Source organism: Leucopleurus acutus (assembly GCF_964270905.1).
Source record: "Leucopleurus acutus genome assembly, chromosome: 20".
In the NCBI taxonomy this organism is placed as follows: domain Eukaryota; kingdom Metazoa; phylum Chordata; class Mammalia; order Artiodactyla; family Delphinidae; genus Leucopleurus; species Leucopleurus acutus.
The window spans coordinates 53,134,046-53,153,634 of record NC_139162.1 but is presented as its reverse complement, the minus strand read 5'-3'; the positions used below and the strand labels follow the sequence as shown (position 1 = coordinate 53,153,634).

Genomic DNA, 19,589 nt, shown 5'->3' with positions numbered 1-19,589 from the left:
TTGTCTATGCCTCAGACGGGGTTGAAGAAGTTCCTGGAGTACGTGCAGCTCGGGACATCCGATAAGGTGGCACGGCTGCTGGACAAGGGGCTGGACCCCAATTATCATGACTCGGATTCAGGAGGTAGGGTGGGGGCCGGGCACTTTGGGAGGGCTGGAGAGTTAAGAACGAGGCCTAGGGGTTGCATGTGACCGGCCTTTCCCGTCCGCCCCCACCAGAGACCCCCCTGACGCTGGCTGCCCAGACAGAAGGCTCTGTAGAGGTGATTCGAACCCTGTGCCTGGGCGGGGCCCACATCGACTTCCGGGCCCGGGATGGCATGACAGCGCTACACAAGGCCGCGTGTGCCCGTCACTGCCTCGCTCTCACGGTGAGGTGCTAGATCCTCCCGGGACCCCCCCCAGAGCTCAGAGGCGCCCCCAAATTACCATGTTTCTCGCCCAGACTGCACTGGGCCAATTGACCCAGACCCCTCCTCCACCTCTCCTCCATTGCTACTCTGACTGAGTCCGACACCCTCCTGGGACCTCCAGGAGCGCCCCCCCGCCCCAGCTCAGGGCTCATGACCAGCTGTAGTTGATGGTCGCGTGGACCCTTGCCCTACACGCAGGTAGATCGTGTTAATTTCCTGACACCCAGAACTTCTCCATTCCCTCCGACCCAGCTCTACATCAACACCTACCTCTGTCTCCCTGACCTGTGGACTCTCCTGGTGGCCTTTAAAATGCAGAGTGAGCTCCCTGCTGTGCCCCCAGATACAGACCCTCCTCCATGCACACCCTGCAGACACAGCCCCTTCATCTGCCTCCTCCAGACCCTGGCCCTCAGCCCCTCCACCTACCCTTCCCAACCTAGCAGCTCACCCCCCAAACACACCCCCTTCTCTCGCAGCCCCCTCCTCCAGTGCAGCGTCTAGAATGTGCCTTCCCAGATTGACAAACCTTGTAGACCCTCAAAATACATACACGGAGTCAGCTCGCCCGGTCTAATTTTAAAACGGGCTTCTTTCCCCCCCGCCCAAGGGCACTGGATCCCCCTTCATACACAGGGCAGGCTAGGCCGCCCCCAAGCTCTCGACAAACACCAGGATTCATAGACGCTCCAGCTGAACGGAGCCTCTCCTGCTTCCTCCACCCCTTTCTTGAAGATCCCCGAACACCAGCCCCAGAGGTCTGCCTTGCAGCCCTGGAACCGACAGACCCTCTTTATGTGCACCCCTCCCCCGACCCCGCCCCTGCCCGCACCCACCCCTCCCCCCAGGCCTGCGCTGTCCAGTCCAGCAGCCACCAGCCACGTGGGGCTGTGTAGATGTCAACGGATTCAAATGCACTAAAATCAAAACTTGCGCTTCTCAGGCTTACTAGCCACGTGCAAGCACTCGGTAGCCCACACGCGGCTGCCACATTGGATCGTGCGCTTGTAGACTGTTGCCGTCACCACAGGCGTTGCGAATGTTCTATGGGACAGTGCCACCGCAGACGCTCCGCACACAGGGCTTTCCTAACGTGCTCGACGCTGCCAGCCTTCCAGGCCCGGAGCTGTTACTTGAGCGGGCCCACTCCCTGCCCCCGAGCCCCCAGCCCCCGCGAGGCTGGCCAAGTGGCTTTAACCCAAGCTTGCCCCCTCCCAGACTTCCTTCTGTGCCTCGTCCTCAGGGTCCCGGCCCTGATAGCACCTCCCGCCCAGCCAGGGACCATCCTGCACCCAGACTCCGTTCTCTCATTTGTCCCCCGAACCAGCCTGCTGAATAGGCGGGCACTGAGGCGTTAGGCTCCTTCAGCGGCTCCCCGAACATTGTCGCCCATGGGGGAAGGTTGGGCAGGATTTCAGAGCGGGAGGGTCCTCTGGAGGCATCTTCCCAATCCCTTCATAGTTCACAGGGACGAGAGGCTCTGAGAGGGGAAGGGCCAGTATCAAGGTCGCTCAAGGGCATCGTGGCAGAACCAGCCCTGGCATTGGCCAGTGTGGGTTACCCAGGACTCCCCTCCCCACTGGCCCTTCAGCATGAGCCAGTACGTGTCTGACTGTCTTCTTTTTTCCCTTCCTAGGCGCTCCTGGATCTTGGGGGTTCCCCCAACTACAAGGACCGCCGGGGGCTGACTCCTCTGTTCCATACGGCTATGGTGGGGGGCGACCCCCGCTGCTGTGAGCTGCTCCTGTACAACAGGGCCCAGCTGGGCATAGCTGATGAGAACGGCTGGCAGGAGATCCACCAGGTGCTCCTGACTCGGCCAGGAGGGGCTGGGTGCTGCATGGGTGGTTTGCTGGACCCTGAGGGGGCCAGGGATCAGGGACCCCGGTCCAAGGAGCTAGGGCTCCAGATGCTGGGGTCCTCACAGAGGGGAGGGGTGGGAGTAGCATGGTCCCCAAAGAGGAAAAGATGAGGGCGTCAACACCGGGACCCTAAAGGGGATGGCGTGGGACCTGGAAACCTCGATCCCTGAGATGAGTGGGGATGGCCTCTCGACCCTCCCAAGGAGCCAGCCCAGTGCCCTGGGCCTTGGAAGGACTTGCAAAGCTGGCGGCGTGAGTTCCTAAGCAGGAATGGGGGTTGAAAGGAGAAGGGGAGGTGGATGTACAGCTTCCTGACCTCGAGGTGAAGGAGACAGACAGATGCCATGGCCAGGTGGGTCTGTTCCAGCCTCCTCCACTCCCAATCCTCTCCAGGCCTGCCAGAGGGGCCATTCTCAGCACCTGGAACACCTGCTCTTCTATGGGGCTGAGCCTGGAGCCCAGAACGCCTCGGGGAACACGGCCCTGCACATCTGCGCCCTCTACAATAAGGTCTGCCCTGCAGCACCCGCCCCGGGCCCTCCTCCTGACTCCAGCCTCCCAGCCTCCCCGTGCCCTCTGTTCTTTCGCTATTTCATTCATTCATTCAGCAGATATTTCCTGAACACCTTCCCTGTGTCAGGCTCAGACCCGGGTGCTGAGGACACAGTAGTGATTAAGGCAGGCAGCCCTTCCATCAGGGACACACCCTGCCGTTATGATCCCGAGTGTTCGGAGGGCGGTCACCGGGAATCCAGGTCCCTGTGGGCGCCCACGGCTGGGCTTGGCCTTGGGGCTGGGGTGAAGGTGGCTCTCTGGAGGGCGTGCCATCAGTGCTGAGACGATGAGTTGGCCAAGCAGAAGAGGGCAGAAAGGGTGTTCCAGGCAGAGGGCGTAGCCTGTGCCAGAAAGCCAGAGGGGAGAGAGTTAGGATTGCTCCTGGAAGTGCAAGGAACTCCAAGGGTCCTATTGCTTTAATTTTTAATTTCTATTTTATATCGGAGTAGAGCAGACATTCAATGTTGTGTTAGTTTCAGGTGTACAGCAAAGTGATTCAGTTATCCGTAGACATGCATCCTTTCTTTTTCAAGTTCTTCTCCCATATAGGTTATTACAGAATATCGAGTAGAGCTCCTGTGCTGTACCGTAGGTCCTTGTTGATGAGCTGTTTTACATATAGTAGCGTGTATGTGTTAATCCCTGAGGGTCCTATTTCTAATGGGTCTCCAGCTGCCAGGGGAGCATCACCCACTGCAGGGGACAGGGGAAAGGCCAAACCACAACCCCTGAAGGGGACAAGAGTGTGTCGCAAGTTGTAGCAATTCAGGGCTGGGTGGACAGTCCGCAGTTCAGGAGTTGTGAGTGGAGGTGAACAGTAAAGAACTGGCGGGGGGGGGGGGGTCTCGCGTACCCACTCCAGCTGTGATGTAGTGGCCAGTTGGGTTGGCAAGAGCCGAGGCTCTTAGCCTGCTCACCCCGGTCACTTTGCCACCTGTGCACCAGGCGATCCTGGGCAGGTCAGCCTCCCCTCCGGTGTCTCAGCTCCCCACCTGCTTCCCAAGGCTCCCTGCCCTTAGACGGTCGCTGCAGGGACTTCGGAGGCCAGGGCCTGGCATGCTGTGGCTGATCCATCAGCCTCTTCCCCCTCCTCCAGGAAGTCTTCCAGAACAGCCCCAGTCCCTTCTGCCTCATCAGAACTTGCAGTGCCAGGTAGCCACGTGCTGCCTTGTGGCAGCAAGCAGTCTGCTCTGCGCCCCGCAGAGGGAGAACTCAGAGTTTGTCAGATTGCCGTCACTTCCCCGCCCCCACCCCCCGCCAGTGCATCTGTCTCTCCTACTCCCTGACACGGGCCTCGTGTCCGGATTTTCTGACTCAATAGCCTGTGCGCAGGCCAGGATGCCCCCAAACAAGTCCCGTCCCCTCTCTGAGGTTCTGTCCCGCTCTCAGAAATGGGAATAACGTCAGCTGATGGAAGGGGATGAAAGGTCATGTGTATTAAGTGCTCACCCCCAGAAGGCAGCTATAAAAATAATTATTATTATCATGATCATTGCCGTTATCAGTCAGGATCAGGTCAGGAGACAGAAACCATACCAGTAATCGGAACAGGGAAAATGTAGCATGTATGTAGTTATACAGAGGGACCTGTTACTCTAAGCGGGTCGGAGGAGCCAGCCATTTCCCCGCCTTGTGCTTCTCCTTTCTCATCTGTGAAATGGGTCAGTAACACCTACCTTGCAAAGGATCAAGGGTGGGAATGTTTTGCTTGCTCTCGGCCTGGTGCTTGGCAAATAGATGCTTGACAAACGCAAGTTCTTTTCGGACTTTCTCTCCCCTTGTCTTCCCTCCCAGACTTTAAGCTTCCCAAGGCCCAGAGCTGGGTCTGAAAGATTTCCTCACTCTCTGCCCCTCTGGCCTCCTGGCATGCCCGTCTAGCCTCTGGTGGTGAAGATCAGGCCCATGTCCAGGCTGTGAGCTCTTCAGGGGGTAGGGTCTAAGTCTGATCAATCGCTCTGTCCCAAGGCCCCAGCATATAGTAGGCTTAGATGTCTCTTTGTTGAATGAATGAGTGAGTGAATGAATGATTGAGTGAATGATGGATCCGATGCCTTGATTTCCCCCAAGACCACGCACAGCACCCAACTCAGAACATTCAACAGGTATTTGCTTCGAGATAGATTGAATGACTCCGTGAATGAATGAATGACTTGAACGAATTGAATTTTGAATGACTCAACGCCACATCCTCCATCCTCATCCTTTCCAGGCACATTTCTTGAGCGCCTACTGTGTGCCCGCTTGTGAGATGCATCAGACACCGCACGGCGCCTGTCCTCGGGAGGGTGGGGGGAGTTCGCAGTCTGGTGAAGAGGCAGATGTGTAAACAAGTAGTTGCAATACAGTGAGATAAGTGCTAGCGCACCAGTAAATGTGAGGTTCTCTAGGAGTGTAGTGAACTGCTGGTTAGGCTGAAAGAGATGCTCTGGGCCTGTGCTAGGCAAGGTGGCAGTGGGGGCTGGCAGATATGCAAACACACACATGGCACTAATTTACAGTCTAGCTGGGGAGACAGCATGTGCACACATGGACACGCACACTCGCACTCACAAACACATCCAGAAAACGAACCAGGCTAACTTTGCTGTCCAATCGGAGGGCCGCTGGACTTGGGCAATCGGAGTTGTGCTTTCACGGGAGATAGATGAGCACTAAGATTAGAAGGCTTGGTTTGAGTCCTAGCTGCCCCACTGACTGGCTGTGTGACCTTGGCCATGGATTTGCCCTCTCTGAGCCTGTCCTGTAGGATGGACCCGTACAAGCATCCTTGATGGGTTTGTCACGTGAAGAGGGTGAGACCAAGCAGGTGTTTTGTGAATTCTGATTAAATCAGCATCTTGGGGATCTGGAGTGGAGCTGAGCTGGGGGCCAGGTTGCATCTGACCAGGCCAAGATGAAGGGAGAGGACATCCCCTCACCCAGCAAGAGTTTATCGAACAGCTCTTACGGGCCAAGCACTGTGCCAGGTGGTGGGTGCCACAGACAAAACCATGCCTCTCTGAAACGGACATTGTAGTGGGGGAGAGATGCTAGAGACGAATAAAATAGAAATATAGTTTCAGGGAGGCAGTGTTATGAGGAAGATGAGTTAATTCTGGCTTAGAAGAATGCCCGGCACATAGCAGGTATCATGTAAATTAAAATAAAGCCGGGAACCGGACAAGGGGTTATTTTCAACAGGATAGTCAGAGGGACCTTTTCTGAAGAAGTGGCATCTGAGCAAAAACATGAATCAAGTGGGAAAGTGAGAAAGTGAGCTGTACAGAGATCTAGGGGCAGAGAATTCCAAGCAGAGGAAGCAGCAGGTGCAAAGGCCCTGGGGCAGGAGCGTGCTTGTCAGAGGAAGGAGGCCAGTGTGGCTGGAGCATGGGGAGCAAGGAAAAGTGGTAGAAGATGAAGTTGGTGAGGCTGGGGGGCGTGGAGGGGCAGGGCAGGCAGATCAGCAGGGGCCTCCTAGGCCAGGGCAAAGACATTGGGTCTGACCCAAAGCGTGAGAGAGAGTGACATGTTGTGATTGACATCCCTTCCCCCACTGCCCGACCCTGGCCCCACTGTCCCCTTCCTTCCGCGTCTAGCAGAGTGTGTGATTAGAGCAAAGGCTTGGGAGTCAGAAAAGGCTGGGTTCAAATCCGAGTGCTGGTCGTCACCAGCCACATGACCTTGAGCTCCTTTTGAAGCCTTAGTTTCCTCATCTGTAAAATGGGGACAATAATTTCCATCTCTTGGAATTGCTGGGCCCTTCGGTGGCTACCTCCTCGAAAGTGCTGAGCACCAGACATGCAACATAGTCAGCCCTCCAAGAGGTTTGAATTGGTGGCTCTCAAACTGGACGCTTCTGCCTCCCAGGGGACATCTGGCAATGTCCGCAGACATCCTTGGTTGTCACGACTGGGGAGGGGAGTGCTACTGGCATCTAGTGGTAGAGCCCAGGGATGCTGTTCAAAGCCCTACAATGCGCAGGATGACACACACCACCACCACCCCCGCTACAAAGACTTGTCTGGGCCCTAAATACCACTAGTGCTGAAGATGAGAACCCCTGATTGGGAGGCTGGGGTTAGCAGATGCAAACTGCTATATATAAAATGGATAAACGGCAAGGTCTTACTGTATAGCACAGAGAACTATAGTCAATCTCCTATGATAAACTATAATGGAAAAGAATAATTTTAAAAAAGGGTGTGTGTGTGTGTGTGTGTGTGTAACTGAACTGAATCACTTTTCTGTACAGCAGTAATTAACACAACATAGTAAATCAACTATACTTCAATAAAATAATAATAATAATAAAAACCCCGGACAGCGTTTCGGTTAGCGCTGTCCGATAGGCTATAACCGGAGTCGCACGTGTAATTTTAAATGTCTCAGGAGCCACTTTTAAAAAAAGGAAGAAAACAGGTGACATTAATTTTAGTGCATATTCTATTTAACCCAGTGTATCCAAACTATTATCCTTTCAATGTGTAATCAGCATAAAATTTTTTAGAGGGACGTCCCTGGCGGTCCAGTGGTTGAGACTTCACCTTCCAGTGCAGGGGGTGTGGGTTCGATCCCTGGTCCGGGAGCTAAGATCCCACATGCCTTGTGACCAAGGAACCAAAACATAAAACAGAAGCAATATTGTAACAAATTCAATAAGGACTTTTTAAAAAATGGAGAAAACATATTAGAGATGTTTCAATTACGTTTTTCATGCCAAGTCCTTGAGGTCCGGTGTGTATTTCGTGTGCACGGGGCACCTCTCAGTTTGGACCGGCCGCATTTAAAGGGCAAGCGGCTGCTGTCCGGGGCGGGACGGGTTTCCATCAGATGGTTCTGGAAGTTCTTAGCACAGTGTCTGTGTCCACTCATGGTGACCTTAACTGTGGTTTTTTTTTTTCCCTTTCACCCTGTGCCCCTGACCATCAGGAGACGTGTGCTAGGATACTCCTCTACCGAGGAGCTGACAAGGATGTGAAAAATAACAGCGGCCAGACCCCCTTCCAGGTGTGGGGCTGTCGGGGCTGGTTGGGAGGGGGCATGAAGAACACAGAGGGGGTAGGGAAGGTGGGAGACTTTGGGGTGCTGGGAGGAAGGCACTTGGTCTGCGAGAGGAGGAAGGACGAAGTTACCGGGGTGAAGGTTTGGGGGGACAGCTGGCCACAGACCTCACAGTGTTTCCTGTTTTCTCTCTCTCTCTCTGTCTCTTTCTCTCTCCTCCCTGGGCTCCCTGTACCCCCTCCCGCCAGGTGGCAGTGATTGCTGGGAATTTTGAACTTGGGGAGCTGATCCGAAACCATCGAGAACAGGACGTGGGTGAGTGAGCTAAGGGGAGAAGCTGTGGGCCTGGGGGTGTGTGGTGGGATTGGGGAGTCAGTGAACCTGATGTGGGGGCCGGGATGGGGTCAAATACACCTGAGCAGCGGCAGGGGTGGGGTTCCAGGCACCGCACTCTTTCTTATCTCTGTCTTTCTCCCCTCACGCTCCCCCCCACCGTCTCTCACCCGCATGCCCTCCCCACCTGCCTCTGCCTCCCTCTGCCCTCCTGCCACCATGCCCCCTCAGTGCCCTTCCAGGAGTCCCCCAAGTACGCAGCCCGGCGACGGGGACCCCCCGGCGTGGGGCTGACGGTGCCCCCCGCGCTGCTGCGGGCCAACAGCGATACCAGCATGGCCCTGCCTGACTGGATGGTGTTCGCCGCCCCGGGGACCTCGTCCGCCGGGGCCCCTGGCCCTACCTCAGGGCCCCAGGGCCAGCCGCAGCCCTCGGCCCCCAGCACCAAGCTCAGCAGTGGGACCCTCCGCAGTGCCAGCAGCCCCCGGGGCGCCCGGGCCCGCTCCCCATCCCGAGGGAGGCACCCCGAGGAGGCCAAGAGGCAGCCCCGTGGACGGCCCAGGTAGGGGAGGGCTCAGCCCTGCTCCCACAGACCCCATCCCAGCCAGATCCCCTCGTCAGAGCCACAGCTCCGCGCCCCACCCCGGGCCATCCCAGCTGCCTCCCTCCTGTCCCACACATGGCTGGTCCCCCACCCACCCACCTCACTGGTCCCAGCCCCAGACTACCAGACCCCTCTCCTAACCCTTGAGGCAGCGAGGGCACCGTGAGCCCCAGTCTTGCACCCAAGTCCAAGCGCACCAGCGTTTAGCTGAGCACCTGCTCCATGGGCCTGGGCGGGAGGTGCCCAAAAGACATGTTGGACAGACAGACAGACGGGGCAAGGTGAGAGGACGCCAAACAGAGAGGGGCTGGGCGAGGGGGTCAGGGAGGGGTTTCCAAGCTTGGAGATGAGACCAGAGGTGGGGAGGGTGGGCAGGGTAAAGAGGCCAGGCTGGCTAGAGGAGGACGGGAAGGGGGTGCTGTGGCTGGCCAGCCCGTCCTGAGGACGTGGGTGGGAGGGAGATCATGGCGGGTCAGGGATGGCAGGCAGAGGAGTTGGACTCAACCCAGGAGGAAGCCGGGAGTCGCTGAAGGCTCGTGAGCCAGGGATGACACAGTCAGAGCTCAGCTTCAGGAAGCTGCACCAGGCAGGGCATGCAGGACCGTGGGAGGGGACAGAGCCGGAAGCCAGGAGGCAGGAAGGAGGGCTGGAGCCGGGCTGGACCCCCCAGGTGCCCTCCTTCCCTGGGGCCGCCAGAGCTGGAAGAGGCACTCAGACCCCCTCCCGCTCTGATGCTCCACCTGCCCCCGACCCAAGGACCCCTGTTCTCCCAGAGGTGCCCCCTCCCTCCACTCTCCCCTGCCTCTCACACCCTCTGTGTACGCAGCTCCAGCGGGACACCCCGGGAAGGGCCAGCTGGGGGCACCGGGGGCTCCGGGGGCCCCGGGGGCTCCCTGGGCAGCCGCGGGAGACGCCGGAAGCTCTACTCAGCGGTCCCCGGACGTTCCTTCATGGCTGTGAAGTCCTACCAGGCCCAAGCCGAGGGGGAGATCTCCCTAAGCAAGGGCGAGAAGATCAAAGGTAAAGGGGCAGTGCCCGGCGGGGCTGTGGACACGGGGCAGGCAGGCGAACTAAGCCTTCAGGAAGGGTCACTGACAAACAGGTCCCCAGCACCTAGAATGTCCAGTGAACGCCAGAGACCTCAGAGACACCTAGATGCCCCTTCCGCCTCGGAGGAGCATAGAGCGTAGCTGGGATGAGGCCATCAGGAGGCGGTGTCCAGGCAAGAAGGGGGCGATGAGCATTTGTGGGAAGCTGACGCCGGCGGGCACGGCCGGAGCGCTTCCCCTGCGAGGTCCCATCTCGCTCACGATCGCCCTTCCAGGCAGCTGTCAGGAGCCCATCGAACAGTTGAAGGAGCAGAGCCTCGCGTGGGTGACATGATTTGCCTGAGGTCCCCGAGCTGAGCCCAGGGTCTTTCCCGCTATCGTGTTTGGAGAGAGAGGTCACGCCGCCTTGCCTCTGCCTCCTGCCTCTGCCAGGAGTTCTCACCTGAGACACGGGGTGGTGCCTATCTCCCCATGCTCTGAGGAGACGGCCAGTGTGCGAAGCCCGGTCCGTGCTGAGGGCTCCCTAAATAGCGGCTGCTGTCATGGGCGTTTGCCTCTCTTCGGTTTTCCTGTCTTCATCTGTAAAACGATGCCAGTATCCCCCACGTGCAGACTTCGCCCCTCGCAGGGCCGTGGACGCATGTTCTTGGACAGAGTGGTGCTTTGGAGACAGGAAGTGCCCTGCAGTAGTTAATTCGAGATGGGGAAGCAATTCTTTGCCCGATTCTAGGCTTGCAGAGGAGACAAGTAGCGTAGTGGTTGAGAGCCAGGCTGATCGGGTTCAAATCCCAGCTCCACCACTTCTTAGCGGGGCGACCTCAGGTGAGTGACTTCTCTGGGCCTCAGTTTCCTCGTCTGTACAATGGGAGGATTAGAGTCAGTTCTTGTAAAGCCCTTAGAACAATGATTCTCACATAATGAGCGCCAGCTGTCATTACCATAAGCGACCCCCACTACGGGCACTTAGAAGAGAGAGACCCTGGGCACCGAGGAAGCTGGGGGAGGGGGGTGTCCTCCCAAAGGAGACAGAGTTTTAAGTGGGCCCTGAAGCATGTGCGGGGATCAGAGTATCAGGCAGGTTATGTCATTGCATCTCTTTCGTAGTCTGTCTCCCTATCGCCTGAGTTCCTGAAGACAAGGTCACATGTCACCAGGGGTTGGGTCACCAGGGCCCAGTTTTGTGACCCAGCACACAGGAAGCCTCAGTGCACACCTGCTGAGTGAAGGGATGAATGGATGAATGACCAAATGCCCGAGTTAACTGTGGGGGGGCAGGGGCAGTGCTTCTGGAGGCACCGAGCCTGGGGAGCGAGTGTATGGGTGTGTATATTTGTGTGTGGGTGGGTGGGTCTGGGGGTGGGGTCAGGTCTGTGCTTTGAAGGACGCAAAAGAAGAAAGGGAAGCTGAGGCCAAGTGTGAGGGACCTTCGCACAGGCAGAGGGCCATGGGCTGTATCTTCCATGTGTCTTTCTGAACGTCAAGCCCAGCAATTCTATGCACTTCCCTGTTTTCATATCCTTTCCATTCATTAAAAGATGCTTAATTGCCTCAAAGTACAGCCACATCCACAATGTCACTGAGCTTTGCCGCAGCCCGACAAGGTAGCAGGTTCCCTCTGCTCTCAGGACCAAAGCCTAGCACCTTAGCCTGGCCTGCGAACCCCTCCTCTGCCCGCCCACCAACCTCACCTCTTCCTACTCTTTCTTTCACCCACAGGGTTCCAGGGACCACATCCTCCTCTCCATTCCTCAGATGCCCCAAGTCCTTTTTTTTTTTTTTCAGTTTATTTATTGTATTTATTATTTATTTTTGGCTGTGTTGGGTCTTTGTTGCTGCACACAGGCTTTCTCTAGTTGCAGCGAGCGGGGGACACTCTTCGCTGAGGTGCGCGGGCTTCTCACTGCAGTGGCCTCTCTTGTTGCGGAGCACGAGCTCTAGGTGCGCGGGCTTCAGTAGTTGTGGCGTGCAGGCTCAGTAGTTGTGGCTCGCGGGCTCTAGAGCGCAGGCTCAGTAGTTGTGGTGCACGGGCTTAGCTGCTCCGAGGCATGTGGGATCTTCCCAGACCAGGGCTCGAACCCGTGTCCTCTGCACTGGCAGGCGGACTCTCAACCACTGTGCCACTAGGGAAGCCCCCCAAGTCCTTTTCCACAACGAACCCTTTGCACATGCTGTTACTTCTGCCTGGAAAACCTTTCCTTCCTCTCATTGCCTCCTCCACTCCTAGCATCCTTCAGGTCTCAGCCTATATGTCACATCCTCTGAGACACCTTCGTGGTCCCCCTTTGCCGTCGGATTTATATACTCCCATCTGGCCTTTCTCCAAATACCCTTTCCTTTGTCCCTCAAGCGTTGACCTCAATTTCCAATCATGGGGTCACTTGGAGAGTTATACCTCTAATGACCGCCAGTCTGGAAGCTCCGTGAGGGCAGGAACCACATTTAGTATGTCCAACAGCCCCACCCAGTTCCTAGCTGACTGGCACTAAATACGTATTTGTTCAGTGAACAAATGATTGATTCCAAGACCACCCAGCCAGACGTGGCAGAGCTAGCCCAGAACCCAGACGCCTTGACACACATCTCCTGGTCCCTTCCATGACCTTGAGCATCTCCTCCATGTGGTTTCCCCAGACCCTCTCAGAGGAGGTGTTTTGTGCAGGGAAAAGCGTCAGATGGCCCCAACCCCAAGCCTAGCATGGCTTGAGCCATCCCTGGGCGAGAGGTCGTTATGCTCTAGCTTCAAGTTCATCTTTGAAGTGGGAAATCAGTTGTTACCTCGCAGGTAGGTGTAAGGATGAAGTGAGCAAAGGATGTGAAGGGCCGAGTGGGAACAGAGCTGTGAAAGATGCTGGAGAGACGGATGACTTCGGGCTTGTTGCCGTCGCCCTCATCATCATAGAAACAGTAGCAGCGAAGTGCTGGAACAGAGAGGTAGCAAAACATGAATGACTAAAAATATCCGCTCTGGAAACAGCGCCGTGTTCAAATCCAGGCTCTGTCGACTGCACGCTGCAGAACCTTGAGCAGTTGACCTCAGCTCTCTGAGCCTCAGTTTCTCCACCAGTAAAATGGGGTGAATGAAAGTGTTCCCCCCCACACTTAGGCTCCTGGCCCCGAGTGAGAGCTGGATAAACATTAGCTGCCCCTGCTGCCCATCTTTGCTGTCGGTCAACATGTGCTTGATGGTTCAGGGGTGAGGGTGGCAGGAAGTGGCCTCCAGTAACGAGCGGTGGAGAGAAGGAAAGAGGTGACTCTACTGTCCCTTCTAGAGCCAGGGGAAGCAAAGAGAAATGGAAGGAGGGGTCTGGGAACAGATGACAGAAGTTTAAGTGGCAAGGAGGCTGCAGGAGGCGGCAGGGGCGGTGATGGGGGTGTAGAACTTGACCTAGGAGCCGAGGAGGGTTTAGGGAAATTTTGGAATAACTGAGTTGTGACTGGTCACCAGGGGAGATGAGAACCAGTTGTGGAAGTGTCCCTAACCTCCAAGGATCATGTCATGGGACACAGCCCTTTTCCCCAGTGCCATTTTGATGTCCCCACTGGGTCCAGGAAGCTAGTATGCAGAAGCGACATGATTTGTATCTCCCCCTTGCCCCTTCCTTGGACATTTATCAAGGATGCCCTTGGGCCAGGTTCTATGCTAGGTGCTGAGAGTTCTGGAAATGCTGTGCATCAAGTGTTGGGAGCGGGTGGGGGTGTGGGCAGCACAGAAATGAGAAATGTTTCTATGTCCCTGCTCCCCATCTAGTGCTTAGCATCGGGGAAGGAGGCTTCTGGGAAGGCCAGGTCAAAGGTCGCATCGGCTGGTTCCCCTCTGACTGCCTGGAAGAGGTGGCCAACCGCTCCCAGGAGGCAAAGCAAGGTAACGAGGAACCCCCAATTGTCCCCGATTTACTCTAGGTTCTCATGTCCCTTCCCTTCCCCCTCCTGATGGGGGTGGGGTGCTGGGAGGTAGATGGGAAGGCTTGGGCCAGGACCCCAGGGGGTGGGCCCACGGTTTCCAGAGTGCAGGTCCAAGGTCATCCTTTGTCCCCCTGCAGAAAGCCGAAGTGACAAGGCAAAGAGACTATTCCGGCATTATACCGTGGGCTCCTACGACAGCTTTGATGCCCCAAGGTAAATGTCCTTACACCCTCGGGCGCCCCCCCAACCCCAACTCCCTTACACTCCACCTTTTAAATAGTTCCACCGCCTCGAAGTCCCCTTTCTCATCTGTTCCCTCTGAACTTTGGTCCAGGGGTGGGGGAAGGCAGACTTAGCTTCAGACTACATAGCCCAATCCCAAACCGTCCCTGGCAGCCACCGAGACTGCCCAGCTCTGGTGTAGCCAGAGACCAGTGAAATGGATCGGGGCAAGGCGGGGATGCCTGGGGGGCTAGGGAGCTCGTGTGTATGGCTGGCTGGAGGCTCTGGTCTCCTTTATGTGCCACATCTCTGTGCAGTCCTGTGCAGCAGAAGTGTATGCATCCTGCGCTGGCGTAGGGAGGGGGGCGGGCAGAGCTGGGCCAGGCGGGGTGGGGGCGGGGAGAAGGCACACTGACACCTTTCCCCTCCCTGGCTGCTGGCTGACTTGCTTCTGAAGCTTAATGGATGGGATTGGCCCAGGGAGGTGAGAGGGGAGGGGAAGGGGGGGTGGGGTTAGGAACGGGAAGGAAGGGGTGCCTGGGGGTTGTGTGGATGTGTGTGTGCACCACCGGAGCCGAAGTGTCCCTGTGAGTGAACGTCTTACACAGACGAGCATCCTTGTACGGATTCCCCAAGTGTGTTCTTGCCCGTGTGTCTCTGTAGGTGTGCATGACACGTGTCTGTGTGCATGTATGGCTGGAGGCCCCTAGATGTCTAGCCTTGCACATATGCCCGTGACAGCGAGAGGGTCTGTCCTACTCTGTATAGATGGGCGCGTGTGTGGCTGTCATTTACGGGGGCACGATTGTGGCTAATCGTGCGGCTGGCTCTGCACATCTCCCTGAGTCTGTGTGTCTGAGAATGAGGGCCAGTGTTTCCAGCGATGTCCTGCTTACCACATGTGGACAGGGGGCTCTCTGCACATGCCTGTCCCTCTTCATGCATGTCACTGTGTGTGCGCATTAACAGATAAAGTCGTGTGCATGCATTTGCACCTGTCTGATCTGGAATTCAGGACCTGGGGTGTTGGAGGAGGGGAGGGCAGAAGAGGGGAGGACTCCAGGGCTTGAGCTTCCAGAAGGGCAAGGCTGTGGGGGAGGGATGGTCGTAACTGGGCATCTGAAAGATGAATCCTCCCCTCCCCCACCCCTCCCCCTAATCCAGGGAAGGGTCTCCGTGTTCATAGCATCCTTCCATTAAATGTGTCCAAACCTATGTGTCTGTGTTCTGGCCAGTGGGGATGGATGTTGGGGGGGGAGGGAGAAATGACAATATGAGAAGAGAGGGCGGGACTGGGGTCCCACCCTGCGCCCCAAGTGTCCGAGGCGCTTGACCATTGTGCGTGTTCGCCTGGCACGTCTCCGGCTCTGGGCACTGGGTGAGTATCGAGGTCCCCACCCCACCCGGAGTCTCCCATCAGCCTCTGCTTCTTGTCTCTGTCAGTGTCTCTCTGGGTCTCCTCTTGGCTTCGGTTTGGGGGTCGCTTGCTCTACAGCTGGATGGGGGCGGTCCCTCTTGCCCTCGGCTACTTCCTTCTCCTCTCTCTAGCTCTGTCTCGTCAAGTGCATTTTCTTCTCTCTCCTCCACTCTTGTGCCCGTTGGCATGTGCTGCTGTGTTTGCGGCGTGTCTGAGCTTCTCCTTCTCCTGCCTCCCCCCCTGCTCTCCGCCCCCCTGTCTGGGGTGCCCTGGCCTGTGTTGTGACCCCGCGTCCCAGCTGGAGCTGTACAGTCCTCCTAGCCTGTGCTGCCCTCTCTCCTCTCCCTGGGGGTCTGCGGCTCTCGTGTGAGCCGTGGACTGTGGATGTCCCTCCGCCTGGACTTCTTTGGGGGGAGGGGTGTCTCTCACTGCTCTGGCGCCCAGTCTGAACGTCCTGGCCTTCCCTTTCCGGCCCTTCCAGACTGTGTTGGGGTGCACTGTGTGTCTGTCTGCGGTGGGGGGCTGTGTGTCCCCTCCTGCAGTCTCCCTCACCGTGTTGTCCCTGCTTGGGAAGTGGGGCTTGGTCCGCGCGTCCCTGCACGCGGTTGCGAGGCATCTTGTGTGATGTTGTGCGTCCCTCTCCCCCCTCTCCCTCGCTCTGCACCTGCGCGGGAGGGCTGGAGGGGGGAGGGTTAAGGGGGAGGGCCAGACCGGAAGTGCCTCCCCTTCTCCTCCCCCCCGCGCCTCGCCCCTCCCCCTTCTCCCGCCAAGGGGGCCCCCACGTTCCCCTCCCCCCTGCCCGGCCCCCTCCACCGCCCGGCGCAGGACGGCAAGGGGTTAAGCCTCGCGCCCGCCGCCCGCCTCCGGAGCTGTCCGCGGTGCTGAAGCCGGCGCCGTCCGCGGTCCTCTCGCTCCCGCCGCGGCCCGACCCCGCGCCCCGCGCCCCCGCGCCCCCCGGCATGTGAGCCCCCGGCCCTGCCCTCCCTCCCGCGGGAGGGTGCGCGCCCCCTCCCCCTCCCCCCTCTCGGCGCGGGTCAGCATGAGGCGGGGCCTGGGGGCCCGGACACGGGGGTTCGGCCGAGCGGGGACGGGGACGCGGCGGCGGCGGCGGCGGCGGGGGCGGCCGGCACCGGGACCGGGCCCGGGGCCGGGGCCGCGGCGGCGATGGCTTTGTCTGCGGGCGGCGGCGCCGGGGGTCTCGGGGGCCGCCCCGGTGGGGGCTCCCTGCCGCAGCCGCCCCCCGCGCTCTCCTCCAGCTGGCCGGCCCTGGGGCCCCGGCGGCGCAGCGTCTGGTATATCTACAGGTAACGGAGCGCGCCGCCCCTTTTCTCCGCGGCCCGACCAGGAGGCCCCAGCCCGCTGTGACGACCCTCCCCCAGCCGCTAATCCCCCATCCCTGGGACTCCTCCCCCGCCCCCAAGCCGCCCCCTCCGCCCTTCTCCCCTAACCTTCTCTCAGCACTAAAGCCTTTCCGGCCCCCTTGTCTCTACCCTTCTTTTTCTCATCCCCCTCCCTGGGCCTCTCTCCCCGAGCACCCTGCAACACACACACACACACACACACACACACACACACACTCTCCAGGCCCCTCGCAGGCCCTTCCAGGCCCCCTTCAGCTCTTCCTCCAAGACCTTCCTCCAAGGGAGGCCCTCCAAACGGACTCCACTCCGGGTTTCGGGCCCCACTTGTCCTTCCTGCCACCCTTAGCGCCCCCATTCTGGAGCCCTCCGCTCAGGCACCTACACCCCAGGCCCGCGTTTCTCTGATTCCTGTATCCCCACACCCCTTCAAGGAGTTGGCAAGTCCCCCCATTCATACCCCTCTCTCCCATTCACAGTCATTCCCCCCCCATCACACACGCATCCCGCCCCCGGCCTCCCCTCCCCTCCCCTCCTCTTTTTCCGCTGCGTGTCACTGTGAGACTGTGCGTGTGTCCCTGTGGCTGTGTTGGTGTGCGTGCGTGTGTGCCTGCCTGCAGCCCTGTGTGTGTGTGTGTGTGTGTGAGAGAGAGAGAGAGACAGAGAGAGAGAGGGATGGAGAGATGGTGGGCTCCCAGCCCACCCCCCAACTGTGTCTATCTGGGTGTCCGTGTTTGACGGCGTCTGTCACTGTGTGTGACTTGGAGCGATAGCAAGGCTGTCTAGGGACTCGTGTGTGTTTGTGTGTGTTTGGGGGGGGGTCTGTCCCAGGGACTGCGGCTGTGTTTCCCAACACCCACCCTCCTTTGCCAGGCCTGTCCTCTCCCCGACAGCTCCCCCCCTTCACCAGTGACTCCGTGTGTCTCCATCCCCATGCGCCCCTCTCCCTGCCCCGTGAGGGTCTGTGCCTGTGTGGGGCACGTGTGCTGAGACACGGCTGAGCTTCTGCACCGGGAGCTGCATCTGCCTGTGTGTGCGCTTCTCAGCATGGGAGGGGGCTGGCTTCCCCGCGTGGGGGCCTGTGTGCAGGCCCTGGAGAGGCCGGTGGAGATGGGTACGCGGGGAGGGGCTGAGTACCAGAGGGGGGCGCTATGTACAGCAGCAGGCTCTGGGCTGTGGGATGCTGGGTGTGTGAGAGGGACCTTCAGGGTGGGGGTGGAGGGAGTCGATGCTGCTGCAGTCTCTGTGTGTGGGATCTGGTGAACAAGAGCTGGCCGCTGAGCTCCAGAGGCCGCTCAGGGTCGCCGAGGGATGGCTTGGGGGAGACCATTGTGCGCGCTCCTGCGGGGCAGGTAGTCAGCAGTACGGAGCATGAATGGGGTGCCGCGTGGGTAGCGAACACTAGGGCAGGGGTGGGGTTAGAGGGTCTGGGTAGGAGGGTGACAGGATGAGAATGGAACGGCGGCGGGGGGACACTGAAGTGGGGGGAAATGGGGAACACCAGAGCATAGAGCGGGTGTAGAGTGTGCGGAGAAATGGGGTAAGGAGGCAATGCAGGAAATGTGAAGAGAATTTGGGGGTGGGGATTTAGGCAGTTTAGGGAGAGCACAGACAGAGGATGCAGGGAATGTAAATGAAATGCAGCTGCAAGTAAAAGGAGGCGGAAGGAAGGGTGTGTGATGAAGTGAATTGAGGATGTAAAAGTAGGAGGAGGCTTCCACGGATGAGAATGGAAGGGGGGGGACTGGGGAGTATGGAGGAAACCTAGGATGCTGTAGGGGACACAGTGGAGGTTCTGCACAGAGGCTCGAGAGGATGTGGGAGGGAGGAGGGCAAAGGAGGGGGAGAGGTGGCCTGAGAGGAGGTGGCCTGGCCCAGGAGGTCACAGAAATCAATGGAAGACACTTTGGGAAAGAGGATGTGGGGTGTGTGAGGGCAATTTGGGAGGTGGAGGGAGGGCGCCGTGGGGTGTGATGAGGGCTTGTGGAAGTGAGGGCTGATGGGGGGTGGGTTAGGGTCCTGTGGAGCTTCCAGCTGGTTTGGAGGAGGGGGGATCGGGGTGCAGAGCGAGGTGGGGGCATACACAGGAGTGGGGGAGAAGGAGTACAGAGTTGCAGGAATCTGTGAGGACAAGAGGGCCATTAGGCAGCTCAAGAAGAATGTGGTGGATGAGAGAGGCACCACACAGAGCTGGGACTTGTGTGAGAAATTCGTGGGAAGGAGAGAGGCTTATGCCCGGGATGGGGAGACTTGAGAGGGTGGGCCAGAGGGGGTGCTTCGATGGTCAGGGGGTGTTTGGATATTATCGGGGTATATGGGTTGCCTGCGGGGAATTAAAATCTCGGCTTAGACATTTTTCTGGTGGTGCGAACTTGAGCAAGTTATTTCTCCGTGCCTCGGTTTCCTCATCTATAAAACGCGAATGATAACAGTCAACCCCTCCCAGGGGTGTTGTAAGGACTGAGTGAATAAATAAGTGTAATGTGCTTGGAACGCCATCTGGCATTCAGCAGCGGTTCAATAGATGTTACTCCTTGTTGTGTTACTGGCATAGCCTGGGATAAATGTCAGGCACTGGAGGGGCACGTGCATGGTGACTTGGGGACAGATGTCTTTGTGCTGGGGTATCTGGGTGCAGTGGAGTGGAGCGTATTACTACTGAGTGACCCAGGTATTTTCTGGGGAATTGTTGAAGACTTTTGTTCGCTGTGTGAGCTCAGGCAAGTTGCTTAACCTTTCTGTGCTTCCGTTTCCTCACTTGTAAAGTGGAAATGGTACACACAGCTACCTAGAGGCTGACTGTGGGAGACAATTAAGTCATTCACCCATGAGGGGTTTCAAATACTGCCTCGCACATAGCAAGTGCTTCTTCTTGGCATCTAAAGGATATGGG

General features: G+C 58.1%; 1 protein-coding gene across 2 annotated transcripts in view; it reads left to right on the top strand.

Moving 5' to 3' along the window:
• Positions 1–19,589, top strand: part of SHANK1 (SH3 and multiple ankyrin repeat domains 1) — a gene marked incomplete at both ends in the record, with an annotated part of 42,974 nt that overhangs the window by 2,503 nt on the left and 20,882 nt on the right. For both annotated transcript variants that reach the window (XM_082863463.1, XM_082863462.1), the window contains 11 exons: positions 16–124; positions 220–371; positions 2,050–2,217; positions 2,669–2,785; positions 7,739–7,816; positions 8,059–8,125; positions 8,375–8,705; positions 9,574–9,767; positions 13,545–13,658; positions 13,837–13,912; positions 14,379–14,405. In XM_082863463.1, coding sequence (XP_082719589.1) covers positions 16–124; positions 220–371; positions 2,050–2,217; positions 2,669–2,785; positions 7,739–7,816; positions 8,059–8,125; positions 8,375–8,705; positions 9,574–9,767; positions 13,545–13,658; positions 13,837–13,912; positions 14,379–14,405 — 1,433 coding nt within the window. The remainder of the gene's footprint in view (positions 1–15; positions 125–219; positions 372–2,049; positions 2,218–2,668; positions 2,786–7,738; positions 7,817–8,058; positions 8,126–8,374; positions 8,706–9,573; positions 9,768–13,544; positions 13,659–13,836; positions 13,913–14,378; positions 14,406–19,589) is intronic.